The 27,320-nt window shown below is 35.9% G+C and overlaps 2 protein-coding genes across 7 annotated transcripts in view; one reads left to right on the top strand and one right to left on the bottom strand.

The window, feature by feature from the left end:
- Nucleotides 1–23,526, top strand: LOC126977042 (transketolase). Its single transcript, XM_050825701.1, has 13 exons — nt 1–188; nt 4,610–4,727; nt 5,238–5,455; nt 6,329–6,479; nt 7,595–7,822; nt 10,126–10,313; nt 12,279–12,350; nt 13,791–13,914; nt 17,907–18,055; nt 18,778–18,895; nt 20,775–20,886; nt 21,303–21,422; nt 22,335–23,526. Exons 1-13 carry the CDS (start codon nt 91–93, stop codon nt 22,505–22,507), a joined length of 1,869 nt encoding a protein of 622 aa, XP_050681658.1. The 5' UTR covers nt 1–90; the 3' UTR covers nt 22,508–23,526.
- Nucleotides 23,445–27,320, bottom strand: part of LOC126977011 (uncharacterized) — a 44,557-nt gene continuing 40,681 nt past the window's right edge. For all 6 annotated transcript variants that reach the window (XM_050825657.1, XM_050825675.1, XM_050825688.1 and 3 more), the window contains exon 3: nt 23,445–27,104. In XM_050825657.1, the coding sequence (XP_050681614.1) occupies nt 25,205–27,104 (1,900 nt within the window). In that variant the 3' untranslated portion in view covers nt 23,445–25,204. The remainder of the gene's footprint in view (nt 27,105–27,320) is intronic.

Here is a 27,320-nt window from a genome sequence, read left to right as displayed (position 1 = left end):
CATTTCATTTCATTACTTCTGCCATAGAGCGCGTGGTGTGTTCGAGTTGTAATTTTTATTTTCAAATTAAGTAAAAGATATTAAATAGTCATGAAGGGCGACAAGAAAGTCGACGTACAAACCCTTAAGGATCTCGCAAATAAATTAAGAATCGACAGCATCGTAGCAACAAATGCCTCAAAATCCGGGTATGCTAATAACCTCAATACTTTTTACTAACTTGCTTGAAGGTCTAATGAAGGTTAAAAAGAACAGTAAAGGGGAAATATTTTGTTAAGTGAAGTATTTTCGGGAATATCCACTTCATATTTCTAATATGTTTCCATATTAGAATTTTGTATCCAATGGAATTTAGTGTGGTGTGATCGGTTGTCCTAGGCCTAGGTTCTACCTGAGGCACCGTACAGAATCCACTGCGGCCGATAACATGTTCACAAATAGACATTGTTCTTAAAAACTTATGTTTTAACTTACTTTTAATTTAATTCAAAAATTTTAGCAATAAGACTCATATATTTCCTCATCATAACCTAATATAATATATCTTGTCCACCGGAAATCTATCCTCAAACTGTTGAGGCATAATATATATTACACAATTGGAGATATATTCCGGATGCAATTATGGTAATTCGTAAAATAACATGTGTATTTGGTATACTTAAGTGTAAGAATTTTAAATTATTAAAGTACAGTTTAATTTTTTGTTTAAAATTATGATAATCTTATAAGAATTACCTTAGATAACATTTTTTAAAACACACATATTTGTGATAATATTTCAAGGTCAGTAAGCAACTATGTATGACATAAGCATGATAAGTCAGATTTGAATTGCTTATTAGATTTAAAGATTATAATGTATATACAAATAAAAAAAACTAATTAGCATATTATCATGAACTTAATGGCTTTTATACTATCTTATATTATCTAATTAAAATCATGACTCTTAGATTGAGATCTAAAGAGTGTACATACACTTAGCTCAGACTTTACTCAAGTATAACTGAGCTTAGTGTAAGCTTAGCATAATCTTTGATTTTGTTGTAATATTTGACAACTGAAATTATACTGAGCTTAAGATAAGACAGCCAAATGCAAAAGTCAAGTTCACATTTAATCCCACTCAGCTAAGTTTTACGTAAGTAAAGTCTAAGCAAACTCTTAATACCCAAGAATGTATACTAAATATGTATTTGTTTTACAAATAAATATTTTGTTTGCTTCATAAAAATATACCATTAAATAAAAAATTAAAGGATAAATACTACAGAATATTTATAGTTACCAGATAGTTATTTCTTATATAAATTATATTTGAGGTTGTAACACTAGTCTTTGAATCTAATATGCTTCCTTCATTAGACAAGTAAAAATCCTTTTTACACACTTTTTATTAGCTTCACCTGTATGTATGTAACCTACTCATTTGGGCCCGATTTTGACCCACTTTGAACGGCCACATTTCATTCAAACTTTGAATTAATCGAAGATTGATGACAATACAATAATTTGATCAAATTACTCAATTTTTCAATTTGCAAAATAATATTTATGTTAATTTATATAATTTCTTCTTCTATCATTGGTAAGGCAGGAATTGATGTTAATTTAAATATCAACCATTATCATTACAGCCAATGTGTGTTTTTTTAGTTTTTTAAACTATTTTTATTCTCTTTTAATATGACAATATAGAGTGTATCATACTTAGGCATTTTAGTTTTATGTTGTTCATTTATGTATTAAAGTAGTTAAATATAGCAAGAGTTCAAAAGTAATATATTCATGTAGATAGGTGAAAAATAATAATATGAATGATAACATTCAACTTTATAATATTATTATGTGGTGGTTCAAATTAAGTAAAAGATATTAAATAGTCATGAAAGGGCGACAAGAAAGTCGACGTACAAACCCTTAAGGATCTCGCAAATAAATTAAGAATCGACAGCATCATAGCAACAAATGCTTCAAAATGCGGGTATGCTAATAACCTCAATACTTTTTACTAACTTGCTTGAAGGTCTAATGAAGGTTATAAATTTTCCACCACATTGGATAAGTTTAATTTATTATTATTATTTTAAGTTTTGGTATATCTGAAAAATCTAGTGTTCTGGGGAACTGCCGATTTGCGAAAGTTAATATTAGTACATTTAACTAAGGAGCAAATGTGAACATGGCTGACTATTTACGACTTGTTGAAGAAAAAAAAGTTATAGAAAAAACATTGGTTACTGTAACAAGAGATTCCCTTACCTTTTCTATCTTTCTGTATCTCTGCTTGAGATATTCTTTTCTCTCACACTTTTTCTTTGGCTTAATATTAATATAATATAATGGCTAAAACTCATTTCTTTGACATTCATAAGTGTAATTTTCAACCTAAGTGAAAAGATTGACTTTTTGTGCAATTCTTTGTAAATCTTCATTTTTCAATCATTATATTAATATTTTGCATCACTAGCAAAGGTCAGAAGACACTAATTAGTGCTATCAAACTTACAATTTATCCTTAAGTTCACCTTGAAATGACATTGATTGAAACAATTTTAGCATGGAGTGAATATTGAATAACATTATAATAATAATACATAATATTGACACACTTAATTATCTTGCCCCAAACTAAACATTGCCTGTGCCATCTATGGGTGTGATAATAATATATTTACCAGTTGTACTCCTTTGACACCCACAGGATGCCGGCTAGATTATGGGTACCACAACGGCGCCTATTTCTGCTGTGAAGCAGTAATGTGTAAGCATTACTGATTTTCGGTCTGAAGGGTGCCGTAGCTAGTAAAATTACTGGGCAAATGAGACTTAACATCTTATGTCTCAAGGTGATGGGCGCAATTGTAGTGCCACTCAGAATTTTTGAGTTTTTCAAGAATCCTGAGCAGCACTGCATTGTAATGGGCGTGGCATATCAATTACCATCAGCCGAATGTCCTGCTCGTTTATCCGCTTATTATCATAAAAAAGAATATATAAATTTATTCAGAACTCCGAAACAAACATCTATATTTATTATATATTTGTAGCTTCATAGGATTTGAATCCCGGATCTCCAGCACAGTGGGCATGATAACTAATCAATGGTATTTGTTAGCTGTGTGTTATCATAATATATTAGAATAATACAATTATGTACATTGGGTATATAGTACTCAACAACTACATATAATTGAATTTAAATACTAGCTGCTGCGACATCATCTGAATTGACTTTATAATTCAATAAAAATATTATTCCTGTATCTAGTGTGAAAATATGTAAGTTGTCTCAACCTCTCATTAATATTCATGTAAAATCTATATTAAATCTATTCAGTAGTTTTTGCTTTATTTGGACATACATCCATATAAACACAAACATCCAAAAATTCTATAAATTACTTTTGGATTTTGGTTGTGGAGGGAGGAGATGTCTTCTCTCCCCTGGTATCATGAAAAGGCAATGCACCATTCTCCTGAAAATCAAATTAATGTAACCTAACCCCAAAACATAAAGTTACTTATAAGGCCAAGTAGAAGCCGCGTGGCGAATGGTCGATATTGACCTATCAAACACGTAAATTTTTACGTTTTTGTTCACTTCAACCGAATTATAAGTTTTTATTATAACATAATATAAGTATTTATTTTCATATACTTAAAAAGTATCTAAGTACGTCATTTGACATTGTCTATCTAGATAATGTCAAATGACGGTTAAACTCAACCGCTTGTCATTGAATTCTAAATTTGTCTATCAATATTCGACCCCCCATATGCCATCTGCGTCATTTACCTCTGTCAATCGTTTTCGGTGATCGTTCATACTTCTACCTATTTTTCCTTATTATCAGTTAGAATTTTTTTTTTTAATTTCTCAAAAAATATGCATTACCTTTTAATAAGAATGGTAGTGTTATGATCAGAGATCCAATATCTACCATCTTTAATATCATTTACATCCCAACTCTGCAACACAATGCTAAATCCAACCCTCAATTTTGTTTTTGTCCTCCTCTACCATAAAAATTTTACCAAAAAAACAACTGATTTAAAAAATACTATTCCAAAACAATAGATACATTGTGTTGATTGTATAAAAATACTCATTTTTTTTTTAAATGTTTAGTGGTAGGTGACTCAAATATAGCATAAAAGAGATTCAGCCAAGTATAGTTAATTTGCTGCTAAGAATTGAAGAGTTCCATTACTTTGTCATTGATCCTGTATTTAGAACCTAACCAAAGTACCTTTGTAGTATATCCTTTCCAATAAAAAAATAATCATTGAAATCGGTTGGCGCGATATTGAGTTATTCATCCATTTGTATCACCTACTTATAGCATATTCAAAACTTATGGTTTTTCAAGGGTGCCATAGTCAGATCTGTACAAAATGGTACCATATGAGAAGCAACAGCCTTCAAATAAAAAAATAATTATCAAAACCGAGTCGAAAGTTCTCAGGTAACAAACATAAAAAAACATACCGACAAACGAATGAGAACCTCATCCTTTTTTGAAGTCGGAAAATATTGATAACCTACTGGTTTATGTCACTGATTATAAAATAATTCATAATATAATAAGAATATGATTTCCAGACACCCCACATCATGTGCTTCAATGGCGGAAATTATGTCAGTGCTGTTCTTCCACACCATGAAATACAAGATATCCGCTCCAAGGGACCCTTCTGCTGACAGATTTATACTTTCAAAGGTATGTCATTCATCTAAATTATGCATTGGTGACTCTTAAACTGACATTGATTCTAATAAAGTAAATTCTGAATTAAAATAAATTAAAATAAAAAAAAAATAGATTCAAATTCAAATATTTTTATTCAAAATAGGATATGATATCACTTATTGAAAGTCAAAAACTACCACCCATTCCAAAAAGTATGCCTCAGACCTGAGAAGAATGGACGCAACAACCACAGTGGGCTCCTTTTTTATTCATATAAAAGTACAAAGTATTATATTTATTAAACTTATATAGTAGCTTGAGGGTGTTTGCTCCGTTGCCAGTCTGTGTTATGATAAAGAAAAACATTTATGTTATAATAACCTTTACCATACAAACATTTTTTAACAATTCTCATGTATTTCATTATATTTTTGTTTTGAACATTTTCTGTGATCTTGTTGTAAAAGCATATCATACATTGCCCCACAAAAAAATCTGAATATTTTGCAACAACTATTTTAACTTGTGTGTTCAAATCAGGGTCATGCAGCACCAATCCTGTATGCAGCATGGGCTGAAGCTGGTCTCTTTCCCGTGGATGACCTGAAGAACCTTCGCAAGTTGGACTCGGACCTTGAAGGTCACCCCACTCCCAGACTGAACTTCGTGGATGTGGGCACTGGCTCTCTAGGACAAGGTCTAGCTGTGGCTGCTGGTATGGCCTATGTTGGGAAATACTTTGATCAAGCTCCATACAGGTATGTTAATTAAATAAGCTTAATAGAGTTTCCTCATGACATAAGCAAAGTACTGTCTGTTTCCTTAATACTATATTTTATGTACTACTACTTAAATCTCGTTTCATCATTTTGATAGTATAATAAGTATTAGAACTTGACTATGCCAAAAAATTTGATATTTATATTCATATTAGATTTTTGAGTTTTCAAAATTAAGTGATACAATTTGTACTTACACATAACTTATCCAACTTTGAATTGAGATGGAATGTACAGGTTGGTCAAACAAACAATGTAATCTGTGTATGTGCGTAACAAACTGCCTGTCGCGTAGCGTACTGCGATACAATACAATATTAACTACAGTAATGCTAATATTAGTAATTACAAGTATAATATAATTAACCTTTTATTTGGACATTTTATCATTAGTATATATAAATTTTTCTCCATTTCTGGTTGTCCGGTTGCCACTTGGCAAAGGCCTTCTCCAATCTTCTCCATTCCTGCCATTCAGTGGCTACTACCCCAGATTGTTCCTTCCACCTCTCTTATATTGTCATCCCACCTACTCTGTGGTTGCCTCTGTTTCTTTTTCCATCCCTTGGGTACCACTGTGTCACTAATTTACTCCATTTGCCTGTTCCTCTAATATATGTGTCCAGTGGGAATAGGCCCACTTCTGTATTGTTATTTTGCAGGTTATATACTATGGTCTTGAAATTGATGCTGTTATTCCTTACCTTATCTATTCTTTTGATCTCTATCATACTTATTTTCATGGTGTGCTGACATATGGATAGTTTATTTGTTATGTTTTTTGTTTGAGCCCATGTTTCACAGCATCAAAGTGTAATACAAGTATTTATTTTAAAAATGTATGATGTTCAGGGTATACTGTCTGGTGGGAGATGGAGAGGCAGCTGAAGGCAGCGTGTGGGAGGCTCTACAATTCGCCAGCCACTACAAACTTGACAATCTGGTTGTGATCATTGATGTGAACCGCCTCGGACAGTCTGAGCCTACAGCTCTGCAGCATCAGGTATCTGGTTCATACAACTACTATCCATTTCACTATCGGACCGCTTTTCTTCTTGTCTCTATTTTTAAGGAGGTCTTGCCACACAGACTGAAGTAATAAACCTGACCTTTTTTCATCAGTCGTCTAGCTGCAAGAGGTATATATATAACTATGTAATTTCATCACAAAAAAGTGATTCTGTCCTTTCGCAGTTATCATAGACATGTGGTGATATGTCAAAGTCGGTCAATCTCGTGTGGTATCACAAAAGTGTTATCGGCAAATGAACCATAAGCTTCTCATTTCAAGTGCTTATCAACAGCGACTTTAGAATGTTAACCTGATATATTGATTATGACAGTGAGGGACGAGACGAGCAGGACGTTCAGTTGATGGTAATTGATACGCCCTACCCATTACAATGCAGTGCCGCTCAGGATTCTTGAAATACCTAAAAATTATGAGTGGCACTACAATTACGCTCGTCACCTTGAGACATAAGATGTTAAGTCTCATTTGCCCAGTAATTTCACTAGCTGCGGCGCCCTTCAGACCTAAACACAGTAATATTTACACATTACTGCTTCACGGCAGAAATAGGCGCCGTGGTATACATAATCTATGCGGCTTCCTGTGCAATAGAGTCTCCCACTGGTAGGTATTTGATACGCTTTGCGATACAATGCAGTGCCGCTCAGGATTATTGAAAAACGTACAAATTCTGAGCAGCACTATAATTATTGCGTTCTTTACTATTATTATCGCTAATAAAATGCTCGCAGAAAACGTTTATTTTTATTTACGGTGTGTGTAGATGATCCATCTAATGTACTCTTATTGTCTATTGTTTTTTTGACTGACTCGTGCTTACACGAAGAGAATACTCCACGCTAAGGCGTTCATCACTTGCATCACTTTACATATGTTGTAAATGATTTAAATGAGGGGCTCAAGAAACTCATTTTCTTGCTACTTCTTCTCATGAAAGCTGAACCTTTTCCGATGTGGTGGTAAATGTAAAAAAAAGAAAACTTTTACCATTCGTAAGTGTCATATCCTAGACTTAAATGAATATATTGTACAAATACATTTCCTTTTTTTTAGTAACTTACGGTTGATGTTATGATTCTGAACAGATGGATGTATACGATGCACGCGTAAAGTCCTTCGGCCTCCACTCCATCGTAGTAGACGGCCACGACGTAAGCGAGCTGGTGAAGGCCTTTGATGAGGCGGCATCGGTGACCGGCAAACCCACAGCGCTGCTCGCTAAGACATACAAGGGTCGCGGGTTTCCCGACATCGAGGATAAGGACAATTGGCACGGAAAGGCACTTGGTGCTGAGGGAGAGAAAATTATCAAGGTAAATTTACTGAATAATTTAGTCACACCATGAAACTGTTGTACTGGTTTATAATATGATTCAATGACCTACAACAACCGCAGGCCACTCCCACTTGTCAACAGATCCTTTCTTCCTGTAGTGGCCAAAAAACCCAAAAACTAATACCATGCGACTTAGTTCTATAGCTTGAACAAGATTGTAACAGACCATCATGCAACGTCGCATTACAGTGTAGTTGGCCGCTTCGTGTGAAAAGAACGGACGCAAGAAACTCTACGGGGTTCCTTTTTTTAATAAAAATATGATTATGATGTAATATCGTGCAATAAAATTTATTATTAAATAATACTATTATAACATGGAAAGAAAACAAGAAGTTAACAGATTATGAAAAGGTATAAATGTAGGGGCATTGTTGAAAGTGAAGTGAAATATAAAATACAAGAGTTACACTAATAATTATTATTATAATAAATGACTCGATACAATTTGGTCAGTGTTACCCCTTAGAATTCACAATAGTTCGAGGTGGCATTATTGTAGTCATTTCTATCGCTATAAAATATTCACAATCTAGTCCCAGGCTGTTCGATCGTTTAGATATTCAGCAGTGGAGTAATAGGATTTATGACAGAGCCATTTTTTTTATAAAAAATTTAATTTAATTAATTTATTTATAGATAATGCCTGAACAGTGGCTGGAACTTTATTATAGAAGTGTATACATTTACCCTTAAAGCTATTATGTATCTTATGAAGCCTACTAGAATTAGTTACAAGCAATCCCTTATTTCTAGTGTTATAATAATGAAAATCACTATCAAGAGCAAAAAGGTGGCGATTTTTGTGAACACATATTAAATTTTCATAAATGTACTGACAATGAACAGTCATTATATTTATTTCTTTAAATTTTTCTTTGAGAGACTGTCTATAACCAAGCTGATATATAGCACGAACAGCTCTCTTTTGCAGAGCAAACACTATATCAGTGTCAGCAGCATGACCCCATAGTAATATACCGTACGCATGATGCTGTGGAAACTAATGTACTAACTACTAAGTTAACTATGATATCCTATTATAGTTATTTATAATCATAATGATAATTATGTTAAATAGTATTCAAATATTAACAGTAGTTAAATAAATGTTATTAATTGAGATATCTTATGGCAGTTCATGAAGTTGGTAGTGCATGTTAACACATCAAGCTGACACACAAGTGCCATCTCACTAGGTAGGAGGGTCATAAAATCATGAAATTCATGTAATGTTCGAAGGAGAGGAACTCCTTTGAACACTCTGTGATATATTCAGTGGAAGAAAATTAAATAATTAATTAATTCGTTCAATTCCATCACAGAACTTAAAGGCTAACAACACATTGTCATTTTCATTGCACTTTATGCTAATAGTAGAGTTATTTGTAATAAATAATTCTAATTTCCAAGTGCATATATTAACTGTTTGTCGTACTCACACTGCCACCGTTGGCAGATATGGGCAGTAGCATTCATACAATTATCCATATCCCTACAATTTAGAATCATATTGAAGTTCTTACATTAGATAATTTATAAGTCTAGATATAGCCTTTTGTTGCTAGACAACTGATGAAAACAGGCCAGATGTAATACTTTAAATCTGGCCTGTTTGAAATTACTGGGCAAATGAGACTTAACATCTTATGTCTCATTTGTCCAGTAATTCCGGTTGTAGTGTCGATCAGAATTTTTGGGGATTTTCAAAAATCCTGAGTGGCACTGAATTTATTTATTTATTTATTAATTAAAGCACATCACATCATATACAATACAATTTTCTTAATCTAATGTTACAATTAGTAGTTCTAAAGTATACGACAATTATGGTGAACATAAAAATTACAAAAAATACTCCCTAATTATTTCTGAAAAATAGAACTAATACTATCTAAGCTATAATAAAAACAAAAAAATAAAAAATGAGAGTACAAATTATAACTAACTTATTAAAATAATGAAAATAATGAAGACGAAAAAAAAGAAAAACTATTTATTTGACAAATGCAGATTGAGTACCAGCTAAGTGTTTAACAACACTTTCTTTAAACTTGACCAGCCCTGAATTGTAATGGGTATCAGTCTCTCAATGAAAAATTTAAAGACATAAATATTATGACTGAAAATGAAAATAAATGCCTTTTATGCCTTTATCAATTACCAACAGCTGAACGTCCTGCTCCTCTCGTCCCTTATTTTTATTTAAAAAAAATATAGAGAGATACGACTATAGTGGTGCTTCACGGAGTGTTGTAATAACTCGGTATGTTCCCGCAGCACCTTCAGTCGCAGATAAAGAACGCGTCGCCAAGTGTGCGTGTGAGCCCGCCGGCCGCACCCGCGCCTGCGGTGCACCTCGCTGACGTCACGCTGTCATCTCCGCCGGCCTACAAGCTCGGAGAACTGCTCGCCACACGGCTCGCATACGGGACCGCGCTCAAGAAGATAGCAGACACCAACCTGAGGTACAGTCGACTACATAAAATAGTATCTACAGCAGTGGAGTTAAGTCTTTGGGAGGCTCCTTTGCACAGATTATGTATTCTTTTTTCTGCCGTGAAGCAGTAATGTGTTAGCATTATTGCGTTTCGGCCTGAAGCCGTAGTTAGTAAAATTACCGGGCAAATGAGACTAAACATCTTGTCTCAAGGTGAAGAGCGCAATTGTAGTGCCACTTAGAATTTTTGAGCTTTTCAAGAATCCTGAGCGGCCTTGCATTGTAATGGGTAGGGCATATCAATTACCATTAGCTGAATGTCCTGCTCGTCTCGTCCCTTATTGTCATAAAAGATTTTGATCATGATAATTTTCAATTATTAAATATTTCTATTTATTGAATTAGGCGTTACTTTGCGGAAATCCATAATTATACAAATGATTTAAGTTTAAGTTTTTTTAAAAAACAAATATTGGCGGAATTAACACTAAAGAAAACTTAAATCATTTGTATAAATATTTCTATATTTAATCATCATGATGGTAAATATAACTAAAAAAGCCAGTGTAACTTAAGTTTTTGTTTACACACATCATGAAACTCGTTCAATTCCATCACATAACTTAAAGGCTAACAACACATTGTCATTCTCATTGCACTTTATGGTAACAGTAGAGTTATTTGTAATAAATAATTCTTATATCCAAGTGCATATATTAACTGTTTGTCGTACTCACACTGCCACCGTTGGCAGATATGGGCAGTAGCATTCATACATTGATTCATATCCGTACAATTTACAATCATATTGAAGTTCTTACATTAAATAATTTATACGTCTAGATAAAACTGTCCAGGCTATATTTAATACTTTAGTGTACATGACAAACTACATCTTACACTGGCAATTTGCATGTGTTGATCAAATTAGAGGTTAGCTGCCGACCTCAATTTTTTTCGACGTTTTCACAGCTGTCACAGTCTATCTATACCTATTATGATCTAAGATTCCTACTTATAAAATACCAACAATGACTAATTTATTAACTGACTACCTTTATTCAAAATTACATCAAGGTTTTTGGTAAGAAAAGCAAATCATACAATAAATTTAAGTTTCCGTTATAAATCAACATACTTAGAAGAAGAAGTAAGTTACTTCAATATTCTTACTTAAAAATTTATTCAGTTAAGCATTTTTTTAAATATTTATAAAAGTGATCCACTTCCACTTTAGTATAGCAATTTACAAGTAAGCCTTATATGCTTAGAAAACTTACTTCTATAACACTTATCTCTGTGTTGAAAGATAAAACTTTACTACACTTTTAACTGATTACAAAATGTATTTTGGATAAAGTCAAAATCAATTTTTTTTTTCCCTTGAAGGTAGCACCTTATCAATTTTTAACTAGAATTTTCCTTCGATTTAAATTCAAAAGAGAAATATATTTCTAATTATCTTTTATGAAGAGCTTTTGAATAGATTGAGCTTAGTTCAATATATTATATACAAAAATAGTCTAAGTATAATAGTAAGTAAGTAAAGTTTTAACGTCTAACGCGACGTTTCGTGACCTTTGCAGAACACGTTTTCATGAAAGAAAACACTAATTTGTACGTTTTTCTCATGAATCTCTTCTTCCATACACACTTAATTGACCCAAAAAGGGCTCTGTTGTAAACACAACGAACTTAAGATTTACTATACTATATCTATCTGTATAGTATACCTCTACATAATATATAGAGGATGATGCATGGTCTTGTTTGGTTCTGCACAGGCCACCTGAAATTGTATTATCTTATATTAAATAGGCTAAATTGTTACATTATTTTAAAGATGGTCCGTGAGTTTCTTATCAGTTCTTCTCCCCATGCCAAAGCCCCTTTACCAACTGATGTAGCTTCATTTCTTTTACCATCTTATTGTATCTCCCTATGGCAAATTTTAAAATTAAATACAATAATTAATATTTGTTATGTTTTACAGAGTTATCGCTTTGGACGGAGACACAAAGAATTCGACATTCAGTGACAAACTGAAGGCTGCTTACCCTGACAGGTAAAAATGAGATAATTTCATTCCTTTAATAATAATAGTGTGGATTGATTCATCTACTGTACTCAATAACTCTTGTTTTTGTTGCATCTTGTTGTATTTTTTTTTTCCATCTTTTATTTAATATTTACCATCTATTTTGCATTTGCTATCAAATATAGAGTTATTTGTAATAAATAATTCTAATATCCAAGTGCATATATTAACTGTTTGTCGTACTCACACTGCCACCATTGGCAGATATGGGCAGTAGCATTCATACAATGATCTTTTCATGTCGTGTGTCTGGTCATTTTCTTCCCTAAAATATATATGAAGATGATGGCTGGTCCCGTCATGCTTACACCCTACTTACAATCCTGTCCGGTCCTAACCTGGGAATGCAATGTTGTTAAAATTTAGTTTTTATATGATTCATCCTAGCTTAGTTTACATAATACTTTACACTTTTATTCACTTATGGTGTGTCAATACATCAATATGCAAATGAGAAAACTATTGTATATTCTCAATTGACTTATATTTATTTTTAACTTTCTTTTGTAAGTCATGACTTGAGTATTTTAGCTGTAACACTTTACAAAGAAAGAAATTAAAATAATCTTACGCCTAATTGCCATTACGAAATGGTGGTGAATTGTAAAGTGTATAACTTTGCCAAAATTATATCTAATGTTTTCTATCTGTGAGAAAAATGTGACCTGGAGTCAGCCATTGCATTTTTCGCTTACGGTTATCGTAAGATTCACTTTTTATCGCATGTCACAATTCGATACAATATTCCTACAGAAGTATAGAAATATTAATTCAACAAGGCCACACAAGTTTCAACACACGTTTCTTTCTGTTGATCAATATTGTTGGTAGGCTAACGTTAAGCCATGCCGCTAATTCCTGTGTAGTTTGGCTCGGATCGGCTTTCACCATCTCTTTCAATTTATTGTTATTCACCTTTGGACGCGGTCTTCCACTTGGTTCGTACTTCAAATCAAAGTTTCCATCACGAAAGCGTTTAAACCAAAATTGCACTGTACGTTCATTAGCAGTCCCCTCTCCAAACGCAACATTGAAATTGCGAGATGTTTCGCGTTACTTTCATTAAAAAAATTGTTATTCTACATTCACACACCATTTATACATGCATCCTTCGCTGGAGTAGTAGTAGTAGATAACACATTATAGAAAGCTATGAAAAGTAGTGACAATGTTGATAGCTAAGTGGTTACTCAAATCAAAGAATTGCAAGAGAAAACAGATTAAATGGAAATACAAAAAAAAAATCTGAACCCTGCTGTATTAATTTCATAAATTTCTAATTGTAAAATATGTGATATCACACTAGGTAGGGTAGAGAGGGTCTCACAAATGATGCAAGGTCTGGATAGGGGTCAAATTATGATGAAATACGTGATACGTAATTTATGGCTCATAATTGTATCACAGATACGTAGAGTGCTTCATCGCTGAACAGACGCTGGTGGGCGTGGCCACTGGGATGGCGTGCCGTGACCGTGCGGTCGTGTTCGCTTCTACCTTCGCAGCCTTCTTCACCAGGACCTTCGACCAGGTACACTCACACACATACTTATTATTATTTTATTTTGCATTTGCTGTCAAATATAGAGTTATTTGTAATATATAATTCTAACATCCAAGTGCATATAATAACTGTTTGTCGTACTCACACTGCCACCGTTGGCAGATATGGGCAGTAGCATTCATACAAGGTTTTTATCGTATCATTTACACTTTAGTGCGTTATAAGAGCGAATATTTGATACCTAAACAAATTTGTTAATTTTAAGCCCCGATTTAACCATTGAAGTAGAACGCGATTAGCAACGAGGTGGTGGAATAATAATTTATGTGAAAAGTTATCTTAAATTCACTCAACTAACAACCATAACAACGACAAGTTTTGAGATGTTATTCGGTAATTTAGTAACAGCGGATAAAATCGTCGTGACACTGTGTGCATTTTACAGACCACCACATACAAACGAAAACACTTTTGTTTATGAACTTTCACAGGTTATAGATAGATACTCGAACACAAACACAATTATTCTCGGCGATGCTAATATAGACCTAAAAACCAACAATTCCATAAGAAATATGTACATCGATATGCTCTCCGAGCGCGGATTCAATGTAGGTATAACTGACTATACCAGAATTGAAAAGAGATTAAATAAAATTACAAAATCGTGCATTGACCACTTGTTTACGAAGTTAATTTCATTGAGTCCGTGCACGGCCGCAGTCGATACAGTTCTGGCGGATCACCGCGTCATTCTGTTGGCATGCGAAGCTACAAGTAATATACAGCGTGCTACAAAATATAATTGTAAAATGCAGTACTGTGACAGTAAAATTGTAAACGAGGAACTAAATAATATTGAGTGGTTGAATACGACAAATATTTCATGTCCTGAAAAAATTTACGAATTCATAAAATCTAATTTTACTTTAGCTTATAACAAATCCTTAAAATTTAAATCGCAACGCATCAATAAACTACCGAAACAACCCTGGGTGAAGCAATTTATGCTACAAATGACTGATAGAAGGGACGCCCTTTTCAACAGTTGGAAAAAAGATCCGACAAACAAATGTCTTCGACTAGAGTATAATCAGATTAGGAATAAAATTCATAAGACCCTTGAAAGAAGTAGGAACAGATATTATCAGAATGAAATAAATAAAAATATGAAAAATCCTAGAAAACTTTGGCAGATCGTTAATAATATTTGCGGCAGGGTTAGTAGATCGATAGATGAAATAGTTTCTAAGGCTTTTGACTACAGTCAACAGTCTCACAAAGTTATTGCAAACAAGTTTGCACAAGAATTCCGAAATGCTGTCAAGGCTATGGTACCTTCTTGCCCGATTAAACTTTTAGATCCAGATGAATATAAAATGGATGCTAACGTCTCTCTTCGCTTTAAAAATGCAACACCCTTAAGAATCGAGAAGTTAATATCCAGGTTAAATAATAGAAAGGCTGAAGGTGGTGATGGCATAAAAATTAGAGATGTCAAATGTATCGCAAAGAAAATATCCTCATCTATAGCGCATTTAATAAACGTCAGCTTTGCAGTCGGAAAGTACCCGAGGGAATTAAAGCAAAGTTGCGTGAGACCAGTGCATAAAAAAGGGAAACAGAACGATGTTTCTAACTATCGTCCTGTTTCCCTCTTATCATCTATAGATAAAATTGTTGAGAAGTACCTCAGTGATCAGATTCAATCGTTTTATCACAACCATGATATTATTAGCAAAAACCAGTATGGTTTTCAACCACTCAAAAGTACTTCGCTGCTGCTCTCCAAGTTCAGTGATGAAATTAACGGTCACTTAGGTAATCGCAAACACGTCTTTGTCCTTTTTATTGACTTCTCGCGCGCATTTGACACTCTAAATCACGAATGCTTGATTTCGAAACTTGGAAACTCTGGAATCAGAGGCCCGACCCTAAATTGGTGTGAGGATTATCTCAAAAATAGGTCATTCTATGTTAAAATAGAAGATGCCAAGAGTGATGTTTTATCAGTTACTGAAGGAACAGCACAGGGATCAGTGCTCGGCCCAATACACTTTATCGCGTATGTCAATGATATAAATAATATACTGAAGCATTGTACATCATATCAATACGCTGATGACACTTGTCTTGTAATCGCTGATAGAAACATTGAACAAGCACTTGAGAACCTTCAGTTTGACTTCGACCGCCTTAACAAATGGTGCCACGACAATAGGCTTGTCCTCAATGCCGATAAAACGAAATTGATGCATATTCGATCACCATATCTTAAAACTAATTATGACACAATCAAGAAGCTTAAGGCGCATTGCCATATGTGTTTTCATCAAAAGCTACAAATATGTAGCTGTCCCACTATTGAAACTGTTGAAAATCATACGTACTTGGGTTTAGTTATCGATTGTTGTTTTAACTGGCTCCCCCATATCAATACTGTATGTGACAAACTCAGAGCATTTTTAGCCAATTTAATTTTAATAAAGGGTAGAATACCATATAAAATATTATTATTATTATATAACTCACTAGCCGATTCCATTATAAGTTATGGTATTACCAGCTATGGCAGAACATTTAAGACCTACCTAGATAAAATACAAAACATGCAAATTAGGATAATTAAAGAAATAGTCTCCCCAGTAGTAAAAGAACAACATAAAGCGAATGAATATAACGATCTCTTCAGGCACTGTAAAATCTTACCAATACACACAAAATTTAATTATTGTCTTCTTAAGGAACAATTTTTCAATCATGAAATTCAAAGTAAAATTTGTCATAAAATAACCACTAGGAAAATCACAAATAATCACTTAAAAACATTAAAGTGCAATAACATTTATGGTTCGCGCACAACACAATATTTGGTTCCTCGGCTATTAAATGATATTGATCCATCTGTAAAAATTAGCATCACCAGAAAAAATATTAGAGATAAGTTAAAATTGCAATTTTTGAACACCCTGTAGCTTACATTCTAAGTGGGTCAAACATCGGGTTCTTTGTCACCGCCCACCGGCCGAGCGAATAGACATATCGCTGTGCGTGTGCGACGGAATAGCGCGATCGAAAGATAGCAGTGTCCCGCTTTCGCATAGAGATATGAATTAACGATGACCGGTTGAATGCGAACCTGATCTAATGATGCTTTGCTTGTAAACCTTGTGTATGTACTTACTTAAGTTTTTTCTGATCTTATTTTAAGTATCATTGCGAACTCAACTCATGTTAGCAATCCGGACAAATCTTCGTGATTTTTGGTTGCTGCTTTATTTATATAAATATGTAAAGTTTTAAATAAATATATTAAAAAAAAAAAAAAAAAAAATTAGAACACTAAGCCTACGGCTGTAAACAAGGTTACGAATTATTTTTTTTATGGGAGAGGAGGAGAAACGAGCCGTAAGGTCACCTGGTGTTAAGTGATCACCCCCACCAACATTATCTTGCAACACCAGAGGAATCACAGGAGCGTTGCCGGCCTTTAGAGAAGGTGTACGCGCTTTTTTTGAAGGTTACCATGTCGTATCGACCCGGAAACACCGCACAAGGAAGTTCATTCAACATCTTTGTAGTACGTGGATGAAAGCTCCTTGAAAAGCGCACTGTGAAGGACCGGCACATATTCAGCGTAAAGCGCGTACACTTTCCTTAAAGGCCGGCAACGCTCTTGTGATTCCTCTGGTTTTGCAAGAGAATGTGGGTGTCGGTGATCACTTAACACCAGGTGACCCGTACGCTTGTTTGTCATCCTTTTCCATAAAAAAAGCAATGACTGTCAGTATTGTAGGCTATTTAATAAAAATAAATAATCATATGTGTGTCTGTAGATATAATTACTAATACAATAATTAGATTATAAGTTTACTAACAATCGATGGATTATAGTTGTCTGAAAATAAACGTTTTTTTATTTATTTACATTTCCATAATAAATTAAATATTATCCTATCTTAGCCTGTATGTATAAATATGTCACTGACTGTAACTAATATGTCGTTTTCGTTGTACAGATTCGCATGGGCGCCATAAGCCAGTCCAACATAAACCTGGTCGGGTCTCACTGCGGCGTGAGCATCGGAGAAGACGGACCCTCGCAGATGGGTCTGGAAGACTTGGCGCTGTTCCGTGCTGTGCCCACTGCGACTGTCTTCTATCCTTCGTGAGTACCATCATGTTGATGATATTCATCAGCCGGACGACGTCCACTGCTGTACAAAAGCCTACCCCAAAAATCTCCATGACGATCGGTCCTGCGCTGCCCTCATCCAAAGTATTCCGGCGATCTTGACCAGATCGTGGGTCCATCTTGTGGGGGGCCTGCCAACACTACATCTTCCAGTATGTGGTTGCCGAGTACTTTAATGCCCCAACGGCCATTTGCCCGTCGAACTATGTGCCCTGCCCACTGAACATTTTCTATTTAAAACATTATGTAGTGATGCCAACGGACTTGATTGTTGGTTAGGGGCTGACAAAAAAGATGGTGGGGGCGTGCATTAGCAATTTTCGGGTATTTTTATTTAAGTCTTAATTTTAGTCTCGGGGAGTGTTCCGAAGAGCTGTTTCACCTGATTCCTAGCTCACTGGGACACTCCACAAATTAGGATATCATCCCCACCATCTGGATGTGTGGCGGTCCTCCACAGTGCGGTTTTCAAGGAGCTTTCTTCCACGTACTACAAAGCTGTGTGAGTGCGTGTGTGCTACAAAGAATGGAATGGGTACCTTCAAAAAAAGCGAGCACACTTTCCTTAAAGGCCAGCAACACTCCTGTGATTCCTCTGGTGTTGCAAGAGAATGTCGGCAGCGGTGATCACTTAACACCAGGTGACCCGTACGCTTGTTTGTCTTCCTTTTACATAAAAAATATTTGTTGTCCAGTGATGCCGTGTCTACGGAGCGTAGTGTGGAGTTAGCGGCAAACACGCGAGGCATCTGTTACATCCGTACGTCGCGACCCAACACTGCTGTCATCTATGAGAACGACGCGCAGTTCCAGGTGAGTGTACATGTGTATACAGACGGATGAGTAGCACGGAATTTGTGTATGCAACACTGACCTCTACTATGTACCACTGGACTGGCGGATGTTATAGTGCTTTTGTGCCTGTTTGATATTCGCCATTTGGGCGCTGTTGGCCATGTACCGAGAGTTTGCGGTACTAAAACTAGTGATGACGACCTCAGCTAAACAAACTTCAATAGGAAAACTATTTACAAAAAAAAATTGGTACTTTATTTTATTTATTTTATTTTACAACTTTAGAAAACTTACAGCTAGATACATATTAAAAATTAATCTATTATACAGCAGATAGCTATTTACAAGTTTTCACAAATAATAACAATTTATTGTGTATAGTCGTTTACCTACATTAAATATAATATTATATAACCTACCTTGCTTAATATAAAAAAAAGTTTTTATTTACTTGACTTCTAAATTGAAATGGTGTCGTCTTGAATAAGTCAAGATCGTATTCACTATTAACTTCATTATAAAGTTTGCATGCTCTTATAAGAAAACTGTTCTGTCTTTAATTACGCTGATTGTATTTCTAGTAGGTTGCCCCGCCTTTGGGAGCTGACAGTGGTTCGTAAGCCAATCTGCTCTAGCAGTTCTGCACAGTTAACTCTACCGTTTGCTATATTTAGTATATAAGTAATGTCTGCAACACGTCGTCTTTCTTGGAGAGGCAAAAAATGAAATTTTTGACAGCGTGACATGTAATTATGGTAATAGTTTTTTGTACGGAATTGTAAGTAACGTATGAATCTTTTCTGTATTGATTCAATGCGGTTAATGTACACATTATAAACTGGATTCCATACTTGAGATGCGTATTCTAGATGGCTACGAACGTAAGCACAATATAATATTTTCATCAGTTTAATTGATGTTAGTTCCGAACACATCCTTATGATAAACCCTAATGTTTTATTAGCCTTAATGATTATATTGTTTATGTGTAGATCAAATAGAAGCTTTGAATCAAAGATGACTCCGAGATCTTTAATGGATGATACTCTTGTTGTTGATGTTCCAGATATTGAGTAATTTTCATGTATGACATTCTGTTTTCTAGTATATGTGCAATGATGATTGCTGAAGTATATTTAACAAGGAAATCTATCGAAATATTTCAAAATGCAAAAATACTTCAGAGTATTGTGCGTTCCTTCACAGCCATTTGTATTATATGTCAAAATTAGTTATCTGGACACTCGCGAGTGGCGCTTCAAATAGGCACAAAACATTTGCTGTCAAACATATGGAACAGCCTGTCCAGTGGTATTTATACAGTTCACTTACTACTTATTAATAGTTTATGTTCATCATTATTTGTAAATATTAGTAAATATTAACCCTGAAAAAATAAAAGACGCGGTCTCTGCAATGCCTAACATTGTGGTGTACTTGGTGAGCGTGAACTATGACGTCATAATTCATAACAACATTCAAATAAGGTGTGAGGTTGGGTTGAAAAACATTTGTCGCAATTCTTTTACTGGAAATTCGCTCCAATTAACATACACAATAATGTTGCATTTGAAATAATAATTTCAATTTTATTTACTTTATTAAATGAAGATTTTTTTTATGAAAATATGGGACGAGACGACCGACGTTCATGTGATGGTAATTTATACGCCCTGCATATTATAATGCAGTGCCGCTCAGGATTGAGCGGCACTACAATTGCGCTGGTCACCCCTTGAGACATAATTTCCATGTTGTGTTACCCATAATCTAGCCGGCATCCTGTGTAAAGGAGCCTCCAACTGTTGAAAAAATATTATGTAATAAGACCTTTTTTTTACTATTTTTGAAATCACGTTAATTGGTGGAAGGTGCTAATAGGTTCTGTGTCTTTCAGGTGGGACAAGCTAAGCTGGTGCGCTCGAGTGCTAACGACCGTGTGTTGTTGATTGGAGCCGGCGTGACCCTGCACGAGGCTCTCGCGGCGTATGACACCCTGCAGCAGAAAGGTGGGTGTTGGCAAAAATTTGATCAAGTCGAATTCATCGAATTTTACCTTCGCACGATACGCCACAAGTTAGGATATCATCCCCACCATCTGGATGTGTGCGGTCCTCCACAGTGTGGTATTTAAGGAGCCTTCTTCCACGTACTACAAAACTGTGGAATGAACTACCCTGTTCTTTGCGAGACGATATGGCTGGCAACGCTCCTGTGATTCCTCTCTGGTGTTGCAAGAGAATGTGGGCGGCGGTGATCACTTAACACCAATAAAACGTAATTATGTGACTTAATAAGAAACCTTTTTTGTTACTCACTATAACATTCAATAAGCAATCAGTTTCATGAAGTATGGAAGGGAGGCCCAATTCATTTATCATCTTATTTGGCTGCTATAGTTTTGTGTGTTGGTATTTGTTTGCAGGTGTGAACGCACGTGTGTTGGACCCATTCACGGTGAAGCCGTTGGACGAGGCAGCCGTGATACAGCACGCGCGGGTCGCAGGTGGCCACGTGCTCGTCGTAGAGGACCACTACCAGGCAGGTCCGTATACCAACTGTGAATAACACTGTCAGCTAAGCAATACAGCCGTACTTCAGAGGAACAATAGCGAAAACTGGACTGAATTAAAGGACTATGAACTGATGAAGCTGCACTGTTGGCGACACTTAATCCGGTCCTTTTTTTTATAAAAATACGGGACGAGACGAGCAGGACGTTCAGATGATGGTAATTGATACGCCCTGCTCATAATTAATGCAGTGTCGCTTAGGATTCTTGAAAAGCACAAATTTTCTGAGCGGCACTACAATTGCGCTCGTCACCTTGAGACATAATACGTTCAGTCTTATTTGCCCAGTAAATTCACTAGATACGGCGCCCTTCAAACCGAAACACAGTAATGTTTATATGTTACTGCTTCACGGCAGAAATAGGCGCCGTTGTGGTACCCATATTCTAGTCGGCATCCTGTGCAAAGGAGCCTCCCACTGGTAAAAATTTCTTTTGTGTAGTCCAATTGGTATCCAAGTGTTTGTCCCTCACTATTTCACTATTCGTTTCGCGAAGCGTTATATTTGCGAGTTGTGGAGCGGTGCGGATTAAATCATGCGTGCGTGCGTCTGAGCTTAGGCGGACAACTGACCTTAGTTCCAATATGGCGAGAAATGCAGCGGGTGCGATGCATGAGGGAGGCTCCTTTACACAGGATACCGGCTAGATTATGGATAAAATAGCGCCTTTTTCTGCCGTGAAGCAGTAATGTGTAAGCATTACTGTGTTCCGGTTTAAAGGTGCCATTGTAGCCGGAGCACTGCATTTAAATGGGCAGACGTATCAATTCCTGCTCGTCGCGTCCATTATTGTCTTTAAAATTTACTGCATGACAAGATCATCTGTGGTAACCAAGCGCATGTGAAGTCTGAAACGGTTTATAACAATTGTGTGCGTCGACAGGTGGTCTGGGTGAAGCAGTGCTGTCTGCGCTAGCGTTGGAGCGCGATGTGGTGGTACAACACCTGTGCGTGCGGGAGGTGCCTCGCTCGGGCCCGCCCAACGCGCTTCTCGACCGCTACGGCATCTCTGCCAACCACATCGTCAGCGCCGTCGACCGCCTGCTGAGACTGTAAACACACGCACAAACGCTCACAACGTACTACCCCATTGGCTTATGTTCTCTTACGTACACACACATACACACGCACGCTGGCAACGCTCCTGTGATTCCTTTCTGGTGTTGCAAGAGAATGTGGGCGGCAGTGATCACCTATCACCAGGTGACCCGTACGCTCGTTTGCCCTCCTCTTTCACAAAAAAACAACCACTCATTTTTTTCACTTGAATACGTAATGAAATGTCTCATTTATTCGTGCCGTTACACAAGTTTATACACATTCATCATACACAATACTGAACATAGCCAATTGGGTTTCATTTAACTAACACACACACATGTTGCATTATGTTGAATAACTTGTTAGTTATTTACATAATTGTTGTTGAACAACACAACTATAGTTAAGTAAATGTTAGTTTAAGGGAATAAAATGAATCATATAATTGTGAAAACTTGGATCGTACATTCCGTAAATTGGATGTCTGTTGTGTAACGTTCCTTCCTAATATTCTTATATTATTCTTGATGTTATGATATTGTCTATTTGATATAATATGTACTTTATATTAATGTAAGGGTAATGTGTGCCTTATGGAGTAAGGTAGGTTTGATATGAGGGTAGTTTTAGTTTTCATATATTTTCTTTAAAAGCAGACTTCCAATCGATATTTGAATCATTTATGTTTCCAAGTATATTTACAAAAAAAAATTATTCCAATTTTTATTGACAATATTAAGACTGTTTATTTTGTTGTTTTCCATGTTAACATTCCCAATAAAGTATTTTGAAATTGATATATAATCAGTGGATAAAAAATATTTTCAACTGCATATTTGGCTTCATGTCGAAATATAACAGATTTTGAAGATTTGGGACCAACTATTATTTTTTTTTTGCTTTATTACAATAGATGTATTACAATGTCTTCCGAAACAATAAAAATAAAAACTTTGGTTATATGTTATATATTATCGTTTTACATTCTTGTTGCATTTTTTGAAATCACATTTTTAATAAATATTATTCATAAATAGTTGTTTTATTTAGCAAGATAACAATATTAACTTAACATAGTGACTAGAATAACTAATATTTACATACAATTTGTACTTGACGTACTCAGACTTTAGAATAACATAGACAGATCAAATAGCAATGAAAAATTTGAGATTACTCAATATTGACTGAAACTTTGAATGCAATAGTATAAACTATGGTGTGCACATGGTAAGCTTCTTATGAGGCAAATACGCTGAAATAATTTATTGATTATTTTTAATGAAGTATTTACTATGGTAAAGAGGCGCTGATCACAACAAGGTCAGACTAGATGGGAACTTAAGGGCTATATTTCAGCGAGACAAGACAAGGCGCAACCAGTCGGCGCTACTAACAAAATATATACAGCTCTAAAGGGAGTTACTCACCTGGTGTCCGTAATAGTTGCGCAACCAAACGGACAATTCGAACGCGTCATTATTCTGTATAGTGTATTTTTTTTATGAAAATAAGGGACGACACGAGCAGAAAGTTCAGCTGATGGTAATTGATACGCCCTACCCATTACAATAAAGTGCTGCTGAGGATTCTTGAAAAACCCAAAAATTCTGAGCGCTACTACAATTGCGCTGGTCACCTTGAGACATAAGATGTTAAGTCTGATTTGCTCAGTGATTTCACTAGCTACGACGCCCTTCAGACTGAAACTCAGTAATGCTTACACATTACTGCTTCACGGCAGAAATAGGCGCCGTGTCTATTTTGGTAGCTAACAGACACGGCACAGTGGCTTGACCGGTGAAATATAGCCCTTATGTTTTTTTCCATCTCTTTTTTATAAATAAGAACTTTACCAACGATGCTTCGCTCATTTAGTCCTAAATTACTGCGACATTATTGCATTCCATACCATCTGATTGTGTACGACTCATTAAGTCTTATTTGTTCCATCTATATTATTCTAAGTCTGTATTATAAAAGCTAACACAAACCACACAATCTTCAATAAAAATCACTGTAGGAAGATTTTACAAATTAATTTCCTCCTAGTCATCATATCCTAATATGTAATATATAATATCATTTTGAAAACTAAGCATCGATAGTTTGAAACTGTACAATTTTATATCATACAGTTATCAATCTATATAAAACCAACATCTGGACGGATTTAATATGATTTAAATCAATTTGTTAAATGCAATATCAATATTAGCTGACAAGCAGCACAGTCTAATAAATACAACACAATATGTAGTACGGGCAACACCAAATGCTTAACAGTAAACTCAAAAAGTGGTTAACAATAACAATAGTAGTAGAAAAAGCATGACTTCACTTTACATTACTGCGTAAATTATTCTAAAATAGTATCCAGAGCCCACCGATCTCTTGAATATTTATTGGTTCAAGTCTTAGATCATTTATCCGTCAAAATAGACTGTGACAGATGTGAAAACGTCCAAAAAATTGAGGTTAAGAGTTAACCTCAATTTTGCACACAAAGTGATATAAATCGCAAATGTAAGACGTAGCTTGTCACGCACACGGAAGTAATAAACCTGGCCTGTTTTCATTGGTTATCTAGCAGCAAGAGGCTCTATCTAGATGTATAAATTATCTAAGGTTCACGTCATAAACGCAGCTGCCGATGTTGTATAATTCCTGCTTCTTTGGTTTTCAACAAGATTTTCGTTCTATCCAAAATGTTTATCCCCACTCCGAAGCGTTATCTTTGTGTGGTGTTGCGACTGCCTCCTGCGTCTGTCTATCCTCGAGTTCGCCAGGCAAATAGTCCTTCCAACTCCGGAACAGATAACGCGTGAACTTCCGCAGCTGTCGGAACTTGCAATACGTCGCTCCCTCTGCTGACTGTAACTGCTGGGTCTGAATCAGAAACCCTTTCTCCTTAAAGGTCTGCTCCAGCTTTTCCCTCTGCAGCGTCTTTCTTGATTTCCTCTTCTTCTTACTTATATCATCGTTTGATATAATCTGTTCTTTTGGCACAGAAACTGATGGCTTAATATTAGGTATGATCCTTTCGTTGTTTCGCTGCAAATATTCATAACCCTTGTTACCTTTATTGCCCGTGCCGCTATAGTATCTAAAGTTGCCTCCAGAATCAACAGATAACATTTTCTTCTCTTGTAAAGAAGGCTTTGATCCTCCTGTGAATTTAAATTTACAAATGCTGACTTCTGTAGTAGGCGTCGTGGTGTTATGTTTTGCTGGCACTGGTGGGATGAAAATAGCTGACCGCTTCCTCTTTACCGGTGCTTGAGTCAAATTGGATGACGCCCGCTTTTTGGTCATATCTGTACTTTTTGGTTCAACTTGTTTCGCAATTTTCGGATCTAAAAGATCAGATATCTGCTTGAGAACGAGTTTACTTTTATTTTCGTCGCTACTTTCTGGACTGTTTGTTGGTGTTGTTACTTGTTTATCATTTTGAGGTATCGCTAACTGACCGGCCGCTGCTAGCCTCTGATAGTACAGAAGTTGTGTTTGTAGAGCAAGAGGGTGCATGTAGATGCCCGCGTTTGGCCAATACACGTATGCAGGAAACTTGTCATTTTCCTCCAGGTTGGTTGTTGAGTGTGCCGGCTCAGAGAGTGTGGGGGAGATGTTGCGCGGCTGTGGTGACAGTTGGGGAGAACTACTCGCCGTGTGAGGCAAATTCGTGTTGCGTTGTATCACAGATATTGCATTGGGCTGTTCGTGTTTTATGTTTTCTACCTCTTCCTGTTCAGTTTTAATATCTGGAGTCGAGCTATAAATATTGCCGAACTTCTTTTGTATTTCAATCTTCAGATCGTGCAAGTCTCTGATACAAAGGTTCAGGGGTTCATCGTCACTGTGTAGGGGACCCACGGCAGTGAGTGGCGCTTCTGGCATTGGGTCGTCCGGACTACAGAATTGCGGCGGTGATGGATTCTCCCGTCGCCTTTTGTTTTCTTGAGAAATTTTCCTCTCCAGTAAGCTGGAAATAATCTTATTTTGTAAATCTGTTTTTGAGTTATTGACAGGAGTGTCTGGTCTAAGTGCGGTTACTGTTATAGGGCCGAACTTGTCTTGAGGAGGCGGTTGCCCTGGCACTACAGTCCCATAGTTCTCGTATATTAGGTGGCATATATCAGCCTTTTTGGGCTTTCTTCCACGCCTTGGCTTGGAGTTATTCAGCGTCATTTCACCCATGTATGGTAAGTCATCGTACGTGATAACTCTACTCGATGTTATTGGTGAAGATTTTTTCTTCTTATCTTCCTTCGGCTTGGACAGAGGAACTTGAGGAGGAGGCGCCATCGCCGCATTGTCATTCTGAACGCCGGCTAGCCTCTGTGCCCAAATTTTGAAAGCTTCATTTGTAACATGTGCGTCATTACTTTGATCCTTGGGTTTATCTTGTGACTTCTTCTTACTTTTCTGTAGACTTTGTTCATAGTGGTCAAGGTACTCTTGGGGAAGGGCTTGATGATGGAACTTGAGTTTCCATCTGTTCTTCTGTCTATTTCGCACCTGCTTCGCTTTGGCTGTGTCAGATTTTTCCGAGTAACTGTCTTTGCTTGCAGACAGCAGCTGTTGTCTGAGGAGATCCTTGCTTTCAGATGTTCTGTAAGAGAGAAGATCTTTTATAAGTAAATTTTAAAATAATAACGCTACAGACGCAAAGTACTTATCAACAATACTAGACGATTCACAAGAGCGTTACTGGCTTTATGCTTAGTACACGTTTTCCTTACCTAGTCGTACAGTCATGGAAATATCGAACAAGGAAGTGTTATGGTCATGTCCTATTGACCTGGAGACACCTCGAAAGGATGTCCAT

The sequence above is a fragment of the Leptidea sinapis genome, chromosome 2 (assembly GCF_905404315.1).
Source record: "Leptidea sinapis chromosome 2, ilLepSina1.1, whole genome shotgun sequence".
In the NCBI taxonomy this organism is placed as follows: Eukaryota; Metazoa; Arthropoda; class Insecta; order Lepidoptera; family Pieridae; genus Leptidea; species Leptidea sinapis.
Note: the sequence above shows the minus strand (reverse complement) of the source record. Positions and strands in the feature narration are given on the sequence as shown.

Coding starts and splice junctions, on each gene's coding strand:
- LOC126977042 (XM_050825701.1), top strand. CDS start 91: ATGAAGGGCGACAAGAAAGTCGACGTACAAACCCTTAAGGATCTCGCA. Junction 189..4,609: donor ACAAATGCCTCAAAATCCGG/GTATGCTAATAA, acceptor TATGATTTCCAG/ACACCCCACATCATGTGCTT. Junction 6,480..7,594: donor CTACAGCTCTGCAGCATCAG/GTATCTGGTTCA, acceptor GATTCTGAACAG/ATGGATGTATACGATGCACG.